The following is a 16,664-nucleotide window of genomic DNA, read 5'->3' as shown; positions in this document are numbered from 1 at the left end:
CTCTCTCTCTCAGGAAAGGGTTTCGTGGGTACTCTCTGGCTCTCGTTTCCTGTGAGTTCTAAACTGCAGGTGGCTGTACAGCAGAGGAAATACCACTGTGTGTGGGTCATTGTTAAGCGTCCTGTCTTTGTCCAAACATTTCTCTCATTAACATTACGACCAGAACTACATTATACAGAAGGTTTTCCTTTATTTATTTACTATTTTCCACATTGTAGAATAATAGTGAAGACATCAAAACTATGAAATAAAACAATATGGAATCATTTTAGTAAACCAAAAAAAAGTGTTAAACAAATTAAAATATATTTAATAATTGAGATTCTTCAAAGTAGCCACCCTTTGCCATGATGATGACGGCTTTTGCACACTCTTGGCATTCTCTCAACTAGCTTCATGAGGTAGTCACCTGGAATGCATTTTAATTCAACTGAGTTGTGCAACTCAGGGGGTCTTTCTGTCTGTATGTAGGTTGGCAGTGTGTGTGTGTGTGTGTGTGTGTGTGTGTGTGTGTGTGTGTGTGTGTGTGTGTGTGTTTTGAACAGCCACAGGAGAGGACAGTACCTATAGCTCCTTCCTATTTAAATTAAACACACAGGCTTTTGTTTTAAAATCCCGTCAGATAACCAGAGACAAAACAAGAGAAACTGTACAAAAAGCTCTAATCTCTCCACAGTTTGTACATTTCACTACATCACTACATTCATAATCCCTTGTAGAAAAAACACACCATTCTCCTGGCAAAGCCTCGTTTACACTTTTTTTTTCCCCCGCTTCAATCCAACGGTCCCGCTCAAGAGTTCTGCATAACCTGTCCTTCAAACTCCCTTTCAAGGTGTCCGTGGGAGGACCGGGAACGGCGGAACGGACCGGGAACGGACCGAACGGACCGGGAAACGGACCGGAAACGACCGAACGGGCGGGAACGGACCGGGAAAGGACCGAACGGGCGGGGAACGGACCGGGAACGGACCGGGGCATGGACAATTAGTCTTAATGCTGTCTGTATTTTCACCACAGGAAACACAACAGTCTCTCCCTCTCTGCCAGGTCCGATACCAAACAAACTTTACGTGTGTGTGTGTGTGTGTGTGTGTGTGTGTGTGTGTGTGTGTGTGTGTGTGTGTGTGTGTGTGTGTGTGTGTGTGTGTGTGTGTGTGTGTGTGTGTGTGTGTGTGTGTGACACTGAGTGGCGTTGTGTGTGAGAAGCAGCTGTTTTCCCAGAGTTCTGTGTGCTAAATCCAGATGGTCAGGCATTTGATGACCTCAGCAGGTCACAAAAAAATGTTCGGGTCAGAGTTCAGAGGTTAGAGGTTAGAGGTTAGAGATTTGTGGTCCGAGCCTGGCGCCCTTGTTGTCTCCCTGTGTCCTGTCTGTTGGTCTATCCTCTGTCCTATCTGTTTGTCTGTTGGTCTGTCCTGTCTGTTGGTCTGTCCTGTCTGTTGGTCTGTCCTGTCTGTTGGTCTGTCCTGTCTGTTGGTCTGTCCTGTCTGTTTGTCTGTTGGTCTGTCCTGTCTGTTGGTCTGTCCTGTCTGTTGGTCTGTCCTGTCTGTTGGTCTGTCCTGTCTGTTTGTCTGTTGGTCTGTCCTGTCTGTTTGTCTGTTGGTCTGTCCTGTCTGTTGGTCTGTCTGTTGGTCTGTCCTGTCTGTTTGTCTGTTGGTCTGTCTGTTGGTCTGTCCTGTCTGTTTGTCTGTTGGTCTGTCTGTTGGTCTGTCCTGTCTGTTTGCTCTGTTGGTCTGTCCTGTCTGTTTGTCTGTTGGTCTGTCCTGTCTGTTGGTCTGCCCTGTCTGTTGGTCTGTTGGTCTGTCCTGTCTGTTGGTCTGTCCTGTCTGTTGGTCTGTCCGGTGTCCTGTCTACTGGTCTGTCCTGTCTGTTGGTCTGTCCTGTCTGTTGGTCTGTCCTGTCTGTTGGTCTGTCCTGTGTCCTGTCTACTGGTCTGTCCTGTCTGTTGGTCTGTCCGGTGTCCTGTCTGTTGGTCTGTCCTGTGTCCTGTCTGTTGGTCTGTCCTGTGTTCTGTCTGTTGGTCTGTCTGTTGGTCTGTCCTGTCTGTTGGTCTGTCCTGTCTGTTGGTCTGTCCTGTGTCCTGTCTGTTGGTCTGTCCTGTCTGTTGGTCTGTCCTGTCTGTTGGTCTGTCCTGTCTGTTTGTCTGTTGGTCTGTCCTGTCTGTTGGTCTGTCCGGTGTCCTGTCTGTTGGTCTGTCCTGTGTCCTGTCTGTTGGTCTGTCCTGTCTGTTGGTCTGTCCTGTCTGTTGGTCTGTCCTGTCTGTTGGTCTGTCCTGTGTCCTGTCTGTTGGTCTGTCCTGTCTGTTGGTCTGTCCTGTCTGTTGGTCTGTCCTGTCTGTTGGTCTGTCCTGTCTGTTGGTCTGTCCTGTCTGTTTGTCTGTTGGTCTGTCCTGTCTGTTGGTCTGTCCGGTGTCCTGTCTGTTGGTCTGTCCTGTGTCCTGTCTGTTGGTCTGTCCTGTCTGTTGGTCTGTCCTGTGTCCTGTCTGTTTGTCTGTCCTGTATGTTCCTCTGGTCTGTCTCTTTCAGTGTGTAGGACTGTAACTCTGTCTCTCTGGGTGTGGACCTGGGGACGGCGAGGCGTGTGGTGGGGTTGGGATTGTGGGTGAGGTATCTCATGTCTCCAGAAGTCTTTCCAGCTGTGTGTCCACTTTAGAGTCATCACTAGCTAGTATAGACTCACCGCTAGCCTGTACCAGTGTACGGTCAGTGTTAGTGAGTATAGGCTCATCGCTAGCCTGTGTAAGTGTAACCGATGTGAAATGGCTAGCTAGTTAGCGGTGGTGCGCGCTAGTATCGTTTCAATTGGTGACGTCACTCGCTCTGCGACCTTAAGTAGTCGTTCCCCCTTTGCTCTGCAAGGGCCGCGGCTTTTGTGGCACGATGGGTAACAATGCTTCGAGGGGTGTCAGTTCTTGATGTGCGCAGAGGGTCCCTGGTTCAAGCCCAGGTTGGGGGCGAGAAGAGGGACGGAAGCTATACTGTTGCATAAGGTCAATGCTGGCCTCCTCTCTCCGTAGTGTCACTATGGTGGTTCGTCTCAGAGGTTATCAGTGAGATGACTGAATCGCCGGTCCCTCCCCTTGTGCCCTCAACTGTTTACTGGCTGTCACATTGTTGTAGTTCCTGTGTTAGCAAATCGTTAGCATACTACTGTTTCTCTTGTGCTAGTTGAGTGTTAGCCTGTTGTGCTAGTTGAGTGTTAGCCCGTTGTGCTAGTTGAGTGTTAGCCTGTTGTGCTAGCTGAGTGTTAGCCTGTTGTGCTAGTTGAGTGTTAGCCTGTTGTGCTAGTTGAGTGTTAGCCTGTTGTGCTAGCTGACTGTTAGCCTGTTGTGCTAGCTGACTGTTAGCCTGCTGTGCTAGCTGACTGTTAGCCTGTTGTGCTAGCTGCGTGTTAGCCTGTTGTGCTAGCTGACTGATAGCCTGCTGTGCTAGCTGATTATTAGCCTCTTCTTTCCCATGCTAAGTGCAGTATGTTTAGTATCTATACTATGTGTAGTATCTACAGTAGGGTGTGTATTCTGTGTAGGGCGTGGGGTCTCTTCCCCCTCAGGTCTCCAGTGTAGCTCGTTGGCCAGTAGATCACAGACAGACTCAGAGTCACACTCATAATATTCCTCCGATGCCGTCGACATGTTAGATTCACAGGACGGGGACGACACGCCGGAGCGTGTGTGAGCAGGTCGTGTCTGTGTGTACGGAGGTCAGGCGTGCGTGTGTGCTGACACAGTCCTTTTACGGTCTCACAGTCCCTCTGGGGTTGCACTGCGGTCTCGCAGTCACTCTGGGGTTGCACTGCAGTCTCGCAGTCACTCTGGGGTTGCACTGCGGTTTCGCCAGTCACTCTGGGGTACTACTGCGGCCTCGCAGTCACTCTGGGGTACTACTGCGGTCTCGCAGTCACTCTGGGGTACTACTGCGGTCTCGCAGTCACTCTGGGGTACTACTGCGGTCTCACAGTCACTCTGTGTTCGCAGTGCGGTCTCACAGTCACTCTGTGTTCGCAGTGCGGTCTCACAGTCACTCTGTGTTCGCAGTGCGGTCTCACAGTCACTCTGTGTTCGCAGTGCGGTCTCACAGTCACTCTGGGGTCGCGAGTGCGGTCTCACAGTCACTCTGTGTTCGCAGAGTGCGGTCTCGCAGTCACTCTGGGGTTGCACTGCGGTTTCGCAGTCACTCTGGGGTACTACTGCGGCCTCGCAGTCACTCTGGGGGTACTACTGCGGCCTCGCAGTCACTCTGGGGTACTACTGCGGTCTCGCAGTCACTCTGGGGTACTACTGCGGTCTCGCAGTCACTCTGGGGTACTACTGCGGTCTCACAGTCACTCTGTGTTCGCAGTGCGGTCTCACAGTCACTCTGTGTTCGCGAGTGCGGTCTCGCAGTCACTCTGTGTTCGCAGTGCGGTCTCACAGTCACTCTGAGTTCGCAGTGCGGTCCTCGCAGTCACTCTGGGGGTACTACTGCGGTCTCACAGTCACTCTGTGTTCGCAGTGCGGTCTCGCAGTCACTCTGTGTTCGCAGTGCGGTCTCACAGTCACTCTGTGTTCGCAGTGCGGTCTCACAGTCACTCTGTGTTCGCAGTGCGGTCTCACAGTCACTCTGAGTTCGCAGTGCGGTCTCGCAGTCACTCTGTGTTCGCAGTGCGGTCTCACAGTCACTCTGAGTTCGCAGTGCGGTCTCACAGTCACTCTGAGTTCGCAGTGCGGTCTCGCAGTCACTCTGAGTTCGCAGTGCGGTCTCGCAGTCTAGCCACAGTCCAGTTCCATTCAGACAGTCTGTTTGTGGTCCAGTTAGCTCCAGACTGTCTGTCTTCTTGACCACTCTGACTCCACATAGGTCCTGACCACTCCCGCTCCTCATGACCAACTGCACCGTCCGGGGTTTAGGGACTGGGGTGAAGGTAAGGGAGGGGCATACGGGACTGGGGAGAGTGGGGGAGGTGGGGTAGGGAATGGAGTTAGGGGGTACAGTTAGGGGTAGATTTAGGGGTAGATTTAGGGGTAGGGGTAGACTTAAGGGTAGGGGTAGAGTTAAGGGTAGGGGTAGACTTAAGGGTAGGGGTAGAGTTAAGGGTAGGGGTAGAGCTAAGAGTAGGGGTAGGGGTAGAGTTAGGGGTAGGGGTAGAGTTAGGGGTAGGGATAGAGTTAGGGGTAGGGGTAGAGTTAAGGGTAGGGGTAGAGCTAAGGGTGGGGTAGGGGTAGAGTTAGGGGTAGGGATAGAGTTAGGGATAGGGGTAGATTTAGGGGTAGGTGTAGAGTTAAGGGTAGGGGTAGATTTGGGGGTAGGGGTAGAGTTAAGGGTAGAGTTAGGGGTAGGGGTAGAGTTAAGGGTAGAGTTAGGGATAGGGGTAGAGTTAAGGGTAGAGTTAGGATTAGGGGTAGAGTTAAGGGTAGGGGTAGGTCTAGGCACAGCCCTGTCAGGAAGTGGCTCCTCATTGGGCAGGGCAAAGGGACTGCTGAAGCGTATCGCCTGGCTCGTCTCGAACCTCTCGGAGCGTTGCAGGTGCACCTGGGTCGGCCGCGACGCGTCCCGCACGTTAATGAACCCGATGACGTCTCTGGGGGTCGGGTTCGGGCCAGGTGGGCAGGTACGGAATCAGGTACGCTTTCTCCAGACAGGCTAATCCCGGGTGGAGGGGCGCGGCTTCCACTGGCTCCGGGACACGCCCCTAGATTGATTGAAATGAATGATTATAATATTGAGGAAACTTTTTAAAAGAATATAGATAAACAAATCTACAGGTGTTTTATTAACGAGCACGGTACATTATGGTAAAGTAGGGGGAGCAATGCATTCTGGTACCTTTGTTTTCAAGGGGTTCTGGGAGTTGGAGTTCTTTCCGGAGGAGACGGGGCTGGCGCCGCTAGCGTTAGCGTTAGCGTCGCCGATCACCAGGGCGTATTTAGGGCTGAACAGCTTCCTGGCGTTAGCTGCGGAGAGAGAAGCGACAGGGCTGGCCTTGGGGAGGGGCTCCGGCTCCGGCTCCGTCTCCATGGTGACCTCGCGGAGGTCGACCCCGCTGGAGGTCAGGTAGAGGTCACGGAACAGCTGGTCAAAGGAGTCAACCGCCTGGCCGTTACCAAGGTGACCAGGTGTCTGTCCAAACGAGCGCCGTCCAGGGTGAAACTGGAAGGGAAGGAGCACACGATACAGACAGGGGTCAGAGGTTAGGGGTCGTCACTACAAAGAGCCTTCCTCGGCGATCACAACAAAAAAAATGAAATGGCACTGAACTAGTGATGCTCAGACCGATGCCTGCCTGTACCCGCGATTCCATTTTTCCCAATTAACCTTAAATTAACCCTGTAACCACGCAGAATTAACCCCCTGTAACCATGAGAATTAACCCTGTAACCAGAGAGATTAACCCTGTAACCATGTGGAATTAACCTGTAACCATGCACAATTAACCCTGCTAACCATATGGGAATTAACCCTGTAACCACGCGGGGTTAACCCTGTAACCACGGCGATTACCCTGTAACCCGGGAGTTTGTACGCCGTGGAATTAACCCTGTAACCCACGCGGAATTAACCCCCTGTAACCACGCAGGTCCCTGCAACCATGCGGAATTAACCCTGTAACCGGAATTAACCCTGTAACCACGTGGAATTAACCCTGAACGGAATTAACCCTGAGTGCATTACCCTGTAACCATGTGAATTACCTGTAACCATATTAATCCTGTAACCACGCGGAATTAACCCTGTAACCACGTGGAATTAACCCTGTAACCACGCGGAATTAACCCTGTAACCACGCCGGAATTAACCCTGTAACCACGCGGAATTAACCCTGTAACCATGCGGAATTAACCCTATAACCATGCGGAATTAACCCTGTAACCACGCCGGAATTAACCCTGTAACCACGCCGAATTAACCCCGTAACCACGGAGAATTAACCCTGTAACCATGCGAATTAACCCTGTAACCACGAGGAATTAACCCTGTAACCATGCGGAATTAACCCTGTAACCACACGGAATTAACCCTGTAACCATGCGGAATTAACCCTGTAACCACGCGGAATTAACCCTGTATCGACGGAGAATTAACCCTGTAACCATTATTAATGTGTCCAAAATTAGGGGTCGTATTAGGGGTCATCAGAGGTTAGGGGTCAGAGAGGGTTGGGGTCAGAGGTTGGGGTCAGAGGGTTAGGGTCGACAGAGGGTTAGGGGTCAGAGGTTAGGGGTCAGATGGTTAGGGGTCAGAGGGTTAGGGTCAGATGGTTAGGGGTCAGAGGTTAGGGTCAGAGGGTTAGGGGTCAGAGGTTAGGGGTCAGAGGTTAGGGTACCTGTACGATCCAGAAACAGCCTTGTCTCCATCTACCAACAGCAACCTGTGACCCAGACGTCCTCTCACCCTGGAACACGACCTACTGAGGAACTCTGCTCCTCCTGTCACACCCACACGCAGGCTCTGCAGGACAGAAGGGTGTTGAGAGGACAGTCTGAGCAGGACAGAGGGGTGTTGAGAGGACAGTGGACAGCAGGACAGAGGGTGTTGAGAGGACAAGAGTAAGGACAGTGGACAGCAGGACATAATGACTGGTGTGTTGAGAGGACAGTGGACAGCGAGACATAATGACGGGTGTGTTGAGAGGACAGTGGACAGCAGGACATAATGACTGGTGTGTTGAGAGGACAGTGGACAGCAGGACATAATGACGGGTGTGTTGAGAGGACAGTGGACAGCGGGACATAATGACGGGTGTGTTGAGAGGACAGTGGACAGCAGGACATAATGACGGGTGTGTTGAGAGGACAGTGGACAGCAGGACATAATGACGGGTGTGTTGAGAGGACAGTGGACAGCAGGACATAATGACGGGTGTGTTGAGTGGACAGTGGACAGCAGGACATAATGACGGGTGTGTTGAGAGGACAGTGGACAGCGGGACATAATGACGAGTGTGTTGAGAGGACAGTGGACAGCGGGACATAATGACGGGTGTGTTGAGAGGACAGTGGACAGCGGGACATAATGACTGGTGTGTTGAGAGGACAGTGGACAGCAGGACATAATGATGGGTGTGTTGAGAGGACAGTGGACAGCAGGACATAATGACGGGTGTGTTGAGAGGACAGTGGACAGCAGGACATAATGATGGATGTGTTGAGGACAGTAACTCTTGGACATAATGATGGATGTGTTGAGAGGACAGTGGACAGCAGGACATAATGATGGATGTGTTGAGAGGACAGTGGACAGCAGAACATAATGACGGGTGTGTTGAGTGGACAGTGGACAGCAGGACATAATGATGGGGTGTGTTGAGAGGACAGTGGACAGCAGGACATAATGATGGATGTGTTGAGAGGACAGTGGACAGCAGGACATAATGATGGGTGTGTTGAGAGGACAGTGGACAGCAGGACATAATGACGGGTGTGTTGAGTGGACAGTGGACAGCAGGACATAATGACGGGTGTGTTGAGTGGACAGTGGACAGCAGGACATAATGACGGGTGTGTTGAGAGGACAGTGGACAGCAGGACATAACGACTGGTGTGTACAGTAAGTGGTTCGACAGGTAGACGTGTCTGTTGTCTGCTCTGTGGGTGTGACCTGGTGAAGCCTGTTTAACTGCCAGATAACATATGGAAAGTAGCACACAGCCACAACACTGGGGCTCTATAAAATACTCTCTGTCTCTCTCTCTCTCTCTCTCTCTCTCTCTCTCTCTCTCTCTCTCTCTCTCTCTCTCTCTCTCTCTCTCCCCCTCTCCCTCCCTCTGTTCTCTCTCTCTCTCTCTCTCTCTCTCTCTCTCCTGTTCTGTCTGTCTGTCTGTCTGTCTGTCTGTCTGTCTGTCTGTCTGTCTGTCTGTCTGTCTGTCTGTCTGTCTGTCTGTCTGTCTGTCTGTCTGTCTGTCTGTCTGTCTGTCTGTCTGTCTGCCTCCCTGCCTGCCTGTCTGTCTGTCTGTCTGTCTGTCTGTCTGCTGCTGCGGTTGCCTCTGTCTGTCTCCCTTTTTAAAGGTCGTAGGTCAAAACAGTTTGAAAACCCCTTGGACACATGACAGTGGTAACAAATGGGAGTTGGGTTGCTATAGTGACGCTTACAGTATTTCCTACAGTCTCCTACTGTGACTGGAAGGGTGCTGAATTTCGTTCCTGGGTAGACGGTTCACTTTCACCTCTTCCTGGAATACAGCCTGTTGGGTGCTCTCACTCAGCCTGTACTCGGTCGGTGCTTCAACCAGAGGTCTGACTCCGCCATCTTACTCGGTGGTGCTCTCCCTTATGTTTCTCACCATTCTGTACCTCGGTCGGGTGCTGTTCAACCAGTCTGTGACCTCGGTCGGTGTCTGCTCAACCAGTCTGTACTTCGGTCGGTGCTGCTCAACCAGTCTGTGACCTCGGTGAGGTGCTGCTCAACCAGCCTGTGACCTCGGTCGGTGCTGCTCAACCAGGCCCCTGTGACCTCGGTGCTGCTCAACCAGTCTCTGACTCGGGTGGTGCCGCTCAACCAGCCTGTGACCTCGGTCGGTGCTGCTCAACCAGCCTGTGACCTCCGGTCGGTGCTGCTCAACCAGCCTGTGACCTCGGTGGTGCTGCTCAACCAGCCTGTGACCTCGGTCGGTGCTGCTCCCAACCAGCCTGTGACCTCGGTCGGTGCTGCTCAGCCAGCCTGTGACCTCGGTCGGTGCTGCTCCAACCAGCCTGTACCTCGGTTGGTGCTGCTCAACCAGCCTGTGACCTCGGTCAGTGCTGCTCCAACCAGCCTGTGACCTCGGTCGGTCTCTCAACCAGCCTGTACCTCGGTCGGTTGCTGCTCAACCAGCCTGTGACCTCGGTCGGTGCTGCTCAACCAGCCTGTGACCTCGGTCGGTGCTGCTCAACCAGTCTGTGACCTCGGTCGGTGCTGCTCAACCAGTCTGTGACCTCGGTTCGGTGCTGCTCAACCAGTCTGTGACCTCGGTCGGTGCTGCTCAGCCAGTCTGTGACCTGGAGTCGGTGCTGCTCAGCCAGCCTGTGACCTCGGTCGTTGCTGCTCCAACCAGTCTGTGACCTCGGTCGGTGCTGCTCAACCAGTCTGTGACCTCGGTCGGTGCTGCTCAACCAGCCTGTGACCTCGGTGGGGTGCTGCTCCAACCAGCCTGTGGCCTCGGTCGGTGCTGCGGTATTTGCTCCACCAGTTCCTTACCTGACGGTCTGCTCAACCAGCCTGTGACCTCGGTCGGTGCTGCTCAACCAGCCTGTGACCTCGGTCGGTGCTGCTCAACCAGTCTGTGACCTCGGTCGGTGCTGCTCAACCAGTCTGTGACCTCGGTCGGTGCTGCTCAACCAGCCTGTGACCTCGGTCGGTGCTGCTCAACCAGCCTGTGACCTCGGTCGGTGCTGCTCCAACCAGTCTGTGACCTCGGTCGGTGCTGCTCAACCAGTCTGAGTACGAGACATCAGCTGTGTGTGGGGGGGGAATTTAGCTGCATATTGATGAGTTAACGAGACAGCGGCTGGCGATTGTCTAGTGCCATCGATGTTTGCAATAGGCCCCCTCTGTCATTTGATTCTATTCCAATAGGCTGCATTCTGTAGGCTACCCGTTAGCCTATCCATTGGCACACCAGGACAGGTGTGAAAACCCATTATAGACGACTGTGTTATCCTGGCTGTGGTTGAAGAGCTGATTCGGGCCATCAGTTAAGAGGCAGATGTCGGCCTACAGTAGAACAATAAACTTTCCTCTAGTGAGCTCCTACTTTTCCTTTAAAAAATGCTTTTGGGAAAGAGGACCCAGAACTACTGCGGCTCATTAACACTCTGTGGTGTAAAAACCCACCAAGCACCAGAACTAAACTGCTCATTAACACTCTGTGGTGTAAAAACCCACCAAGGACCAGAACTACTGCGGCTCATTAACACTCTGTGGTGTAAAAACCTCCCAAGCACCAGAACTACTGCGGCTCATTAACACTCTGTGGTGTAAAAACCTCCCAAGCACCAGAACTAAACTGCTCATTAACACTCTGTGGTGTAAAACCCACCAAGGACCAGTGGTGTAAAAACCCACCAAGCACCAGAACTAAACTGCTCATTAACACTCTGTGGTGTAAAACCCACCAAGGACCAGAACTACTGCGCCTCATTAACACTCTGTGGTGTAAAACCCCCCCAAGCACCAGAACTACTGCGGCTCATTAACACTCTGTGGTGTAAAAACCTCCCAAGCACCAGAACTAAACTGCTCATTAACACTCTGTGGTGTAAAAAACCCACCAAGGACCAGAACTACTGCGGCTCATTAACAGTCTGTGGTGTAACAACCCACCAAGCACCAGAAATAAACTGGTCATTAACTCTCTGTGGTGTAAAAACCCACCAAGGACCAGAACTACTGCGGCTCATTAACACTCTGTGGTGTAAAAACCCACCAAGCACCAGAATTAAACTGGTCATTAACACTCTGTGGTGTAAAAACCCACCAAGCACCAGAATTAAACTGGTCATTAACACTCTGTGGTGTAAAAACCCACCAAGCACCAGAAATAAACTGGTCATTAACTCTCTGTGGTGTAAAAACCCACCAAGGACCAGAACTACTGCGGCTCATTAACACTCTGTGGTGTAAAAACCCTCAAGGACCAGAACTAAACTGCTCATTAACACTCTGTGGTGTAAAAACCTCCCAAGCACCAGAACTACTGCGGCTCATTAACACTCTGTGGTGTAAAAATCTCCCAAGCACCAGAACTAAACTGCTCATTAACACTCTGTGGTGTAAAAAACCCACCAAGGACCAGAACTACTGCGGCTCATTAACACTCTGTGGTGTAAAAACCCTCAAGGACCAGAACTACTGCGGCTCATTAACACTCTGTGGTGTAAACTCTTGTAAACCCCCAAGCACCAGAATTAAACTGGTCATTAACACTCTGTGGTGTAAAAACCCCCAAGCATCAGAACTACTGTGGCTCATTAACACTCTGTGGTGTAAAACCCCCAAGCATCAGAACTAAACTGCATTAACACTCTGTAGTGTAAAAACCCACCAAGCACCAGGGTGAAGCTGGTCATTAACACTCTGTGGTGTAAAAACCACCAAGCACCAGAATTAAACTGGTCATTAACACTCTGTGGTGTAAAAACCCCCAAGCACCAGAACTAAACTGCTCATTAACACTCTGTGGTGTAAAAACCCACCAAGCACCAGAATTAAACTGGTCATTAACACTCTGTGGTGTAAAATCCCCCAAGCACCAATGTGTTACCTTCAGGTGCCCGGGATGCATGGCAGCCCTCTCAGCCATAGACAGGAAGTGAGGTAACGCTGCTCTTTCCAACAGGATGTAGACAGACACTTTCCTTTTTAAAGCACGCCTCCAGAAGGTCTCTGAAGATATCTACATCCGTAAACTGGTCCATCACCACCGCAATCACCTACACACACACACACACACACACACACACACACACACACACACACACACACACACACACACACACACACACACACACACACACACACAGGTCAAGACACATGTTAGAATGCATGATAGGGCGGTAGGTACCGGTTGGAGCTTTGGGCCAGTAACTAGCAGGTAGTCTACCGGTTAGATCTTTGGGCCAGTAACCAGCAGGTAGTCTACTGGTTAGATCTTTGGGCCAGTAACTAGCAGGTAGTCTACCGGTTAGATCTTTGGGCCAGTAACCAGCAGGTAGCCTAGCGGTTAAAGCTATGGGCCCTCCTCTGTAGCTGGTTATAATGTAGGGGGTCACGACCTAGTGAAAGTTCCCTCCTCTGTAGCTGGTTATAATGTAGGGGGGTCACGACCTAGTGAAAGTTCTCTCCTCTGTAGCTGGTTATAATGTAGGGGGGGTCACGACCTAGTGAAAGTTCCTCCTCTGTAGCTGGTTATAATGTATAGTTGGTTGAACCCACAGTGTCTATTGATTTGCAGTCAGCAGCATAACAATGAGGTCATCTGGTATCTTTAATCTGTGTGTACTTTGTCTTGTACCGCACCAGTATATGCTGGAATATACTGTTCTGTACTATGACCCTGGAGAATGGGAACAGCCTATACAGACAGACAGACAGACAGACAGACAGACAGACAGACAGACAGACAGACAGACAGACAGACAGACAGACAGACAGACAGACAGACAGACAGAGAGTATTCATATTTCATACGATATATAACCGTCATAATAATTCTATTTAAAAAAAAAAAAACTCGCTTTACCTTCTGCGCCTGCGCGATGGTTTTCCTAACCATCTCTTTGATGTGCGCGTAACCGTCCAGTGGCGGCTGCGCGTACACAGTGACGCGAGTCACTCCTCTGTAGGACGCGCAGTCCGGCCATCCGAGGTCCAGCCGCGGGAGCGAGCAGGCAGAAAGCTCCGGCCAGTATTGAAGAGACACCGGGAGTTCATCACTGTCTGAGTCAACGACCCGACTGAGTTCTGATTCCGGGTCGCATACTTCCTCTACTGACCGGGTCAAACGGTCCACCTCTTGGTCCGAAAGGAAACACCGGAGATTGTTCGCGTGGAGGAATTTATTAAAAGCATCGCTTCCATCCCGGAGGAGAATCTCGAGCGCTAAACGTTGTTCCTCGGAATAAAAAAAATCCGGTTTAGATTCATTCGTCCGGAGATTCACGTTATTCTCATCCAAACATTGGATTTGTGATAACGCCATGGTTCGAGACCCACCGAACAGTAACCGGAAAAATAAATAAATGTTTTTAAAAAACGGAGCACTAGTTAAATAAACAACATTATTCTACAATAATCAGAAATATCTTCCCAACTCTCTCTGGAATGAAAAGTTACCGGGTAGGCTTGGAACTATTCCCGGTAAAGTCAGACAGATTCAACGGGACTACAACTGACCGGTTCCGCCATTACCATTATTATTATTATTAATCCCCGCGTTACCGGTCCGTTTTGTCCACGCTCTTTTTCACCCCCGTCTCTCTCTCTCTCTCTCTCCCGGGGAGCACACTACTCACAACACAACCCGTTACCAGCTTCACCGGAAAGGTGTGACAAGAACTCACACGCCCGCTCTATCACGTGATCCAGAATTTCCCTTTTTTTACTCTCATTACCCACATAACTGCCCCGCGGGACAAAAGACGGGATCAGTGTTTATCCTGTGTTGTCTCTTTAACCCGCAGGGCAATTATGTCGATAATGAGTTGATATGAATGACAGTTAATCAAAAATGACAGATGGATTTAGTGTCAAGTCACAACTGTACAAATACTTGTTAACCCAGCCCATGGGAATAAATGTCAACTATGCAGTTTGAAATGTCATCTTAAAAACACACAGTCTGGAAGATTTACAGTCCATCACAATGAATTAAAACAATATTCCTTGGTTTAGATCGGGGTCTGGGGGCCTGGGGGTCTGGGGAGGTCTGGGGGGATCTGGGGGGCCTGGGGGTCTGGGGACCTGGGGGGTCTGGGGGCCTGGGGGTCTGGGGGTCTGGGGGGGACCTGGGGGGATCTGGGGGCCTGGGGGTCTGGGGACCTGGGGGCCTGGGGGTCTGGGGACCTGGGGGTCTGGGGGGGATCTGGGGGGATCTGGGGGGCCTGGGGGTCTGGGGACCTGGGGGGCCTGGGGGTCTGGGGGTCTGGGGGCCTGGGGGGCCTGGGGGTCTGGGGGGTCTGGGGGCTAGGGTTAATTCTGAGTGGTTACAGGGTTAATCCCACGTGGTTACAGGGTTAATCCCACGTGGTTACAGGGTTAATTCTGAGTGGTTACAGGGTTAATCCCACGTGGTTACAGGGTTAATCCCACGTGGTTACAGGGTTAATTCTGAGTGGTTACAGGGTTAATCCCACGTGGTTACAGGGTTAATTCCGCGTGGTTACAGGGTTAATTCCGCGTGGTTACAGCGTTAATCCCACGTGGTTACAGGGTTAATTCTGCGTGGTTACAGGGTTAATTCCACGTGGTTACAGCGTTAATCCCACGTGGTTACAGGGTTAATTCCCCATGGTTACAGGGTTAATTCCACGTGGTTACAGGGTTAATTCCCCATGGTTACAGGGTTAATTCCGTGTGGTTACAGGGTTAATCCCACGTGGTTACAGGGTTAATCCCACGTGGTTACAGGGTTAATTCCGCGTGGTTACAGGGTTAATTCCCCATGGTTACAGGGTTAATTCCACGTGGTTACAGGGTTAATTCCCCATGGTTACAGGGGCTAATTCCACGTGGTTACAGCATTAATCCCACGTGGTTACAGCATTAATCCCACGTGGTTACAGGGTTAATCCCACGTGGTTACAGGGGTTAATTCCACGTGGTTACAGCGTTAATCCCACGTGGTTACAGGGTTAATTCCCCATGGTTACAGGGTTAATTCCACGTGGTTACAGCGTTAATCCCACGTGGTTACAGGGTTAATTCGGCGTCTGCTATTCTCTCCATTGTTGATAATTTTGTAGTTTACCCCCACCCCCCCCCACCACATACTCTCGTGACGTTCTGCTTTAAAGGACGATCGGAGCGCGAGTCGACAGCCCGCAGGTCTGACCTGTTCTGTTCTCTGTCGTCCTCAACATCGCCTACGCCCGTTAAAACATGACAAACGACGACATGCGTCAGTTTTAACGGAACATCATAAATCATCACAGGTAGCCGTTTGTTTATCCCTTACGGGCTGCTGGTGACGATGACGACGATGATGAAGGGTTAGAATAACACTATAACAATGACGGATTACAGGTGTTGATTACGTTAACGTGCATTTAACAGACGCTCTTATCCAGAGCGACTTATCCAGCGAGTGAGCTGATTCATTTCTCGTGTTTTTCTTTTCCCCCCCACCCGTACTGGTCCCCGACGGGAGTCGAACCCAACACCCCTTGGTGTTGCGAGCACCGCGCTACACCGACTGAGACAACACAGAAACCGTTGATCAATAGAGGGGAATGTGAAACCTCTCAAATTCAATTTCAATTCAAGAGGTTTTATTGTCATGGGGAAACATATGGGAAACGTCGCCAAAGCAAGCGGCGTAGATAATAAACAAAAGGTAAATAAATAAATAATAAAAATGAACAGTAAACGTTTACACTGACAGAAGTTACAAAAGGAATAGAGGCGTTTCAAATGTCCTTGTCACACCCTGATCTGTTTCTTTGTTGATTGTCTCCACCCCCTCCCCCCTCCCCCCTTCCAGGTGTCACTCATCTTCCCCATGATCCCCTGGGTATTTATACCTGTGTTCTCTGTTTGTCTGTTGCCAGTTCGTCTTGTTTGTCAAGATCACCAGTGTTACGTCCTTGTCTTTTCCCAGCCTCTCTTTTTTCATCTCTTTCTCCTGGTATTTGACCCTTGCCCGTCTTGACGCTGAACCCGCCCCGTCCTGACCTCTCTGCCTGACCCCTGACCCTATCTGGATTTCTGACCTCTGTCTGACCCTGAGCCTGCCTGCCGCCCTGTACCTTTGCCTCTGTTTGCTGCAATAAACATTGTTACTTCAACACGGTCTGCACTTGGATCTTACCTGATTCCTGATGGTCACGTTATGTCTGTATACAGTGACAGTGGTCAGGTATTCTGCCTCTGTGTTCTCTCTGTTTAGGGACAAATAACATTCTAGTTTGCTCTGGGTTTTTTGTTGTTGTTGTTAATTCTTTCCAATGTGTCAAGTAATTATCTTTTAGTTTTCTCATGATTTGGTTGAGTCTA

General features: G+C 50.9%; 1 protein-coding gene across 1 annotated transcript; it reads right to left on the bottom strand.

Annotated features, from left to right (window-relative positions):
* Nucleotides 1-7,286: 7,286 nt before the first annotated feature.
* LOC123740652 (protein FAM83G-like) lies at nucleotides 7,287-14,181 on the bottom strand. The gene is given in 4 exon segments (XM_045714179.1): nucleotides 7,287-7,427; nucleotides 12,217-12,315; nucleotides 12,317-12,385; nucleotides 13,195-14,181. Coding segments are annotated over 4 exon segments (768 nt in total). The 5' UTR covers nucleotides 13,654-14,181.
* Nucleotides 14,182-16,664: the final 2,483 nt, after the last annotated feature.

Source organism: Salmo salar, unplaced genomic scaffold (assembly GCF_905237065.1).
Source record: "Salmo salar unplaced genomic scaffold, Ssal_v3.1, whole genome shotgun sequence".
Taxonomy (NCBI): Eukaryota; Metazoa; Chordata; class Actinopteri; order Salmoniformes; family Salmonidae; genus Salmo; species Salmo salar.
This window is presented reverse-complemented; position numbering and strand designations above follow the sequence as displayed.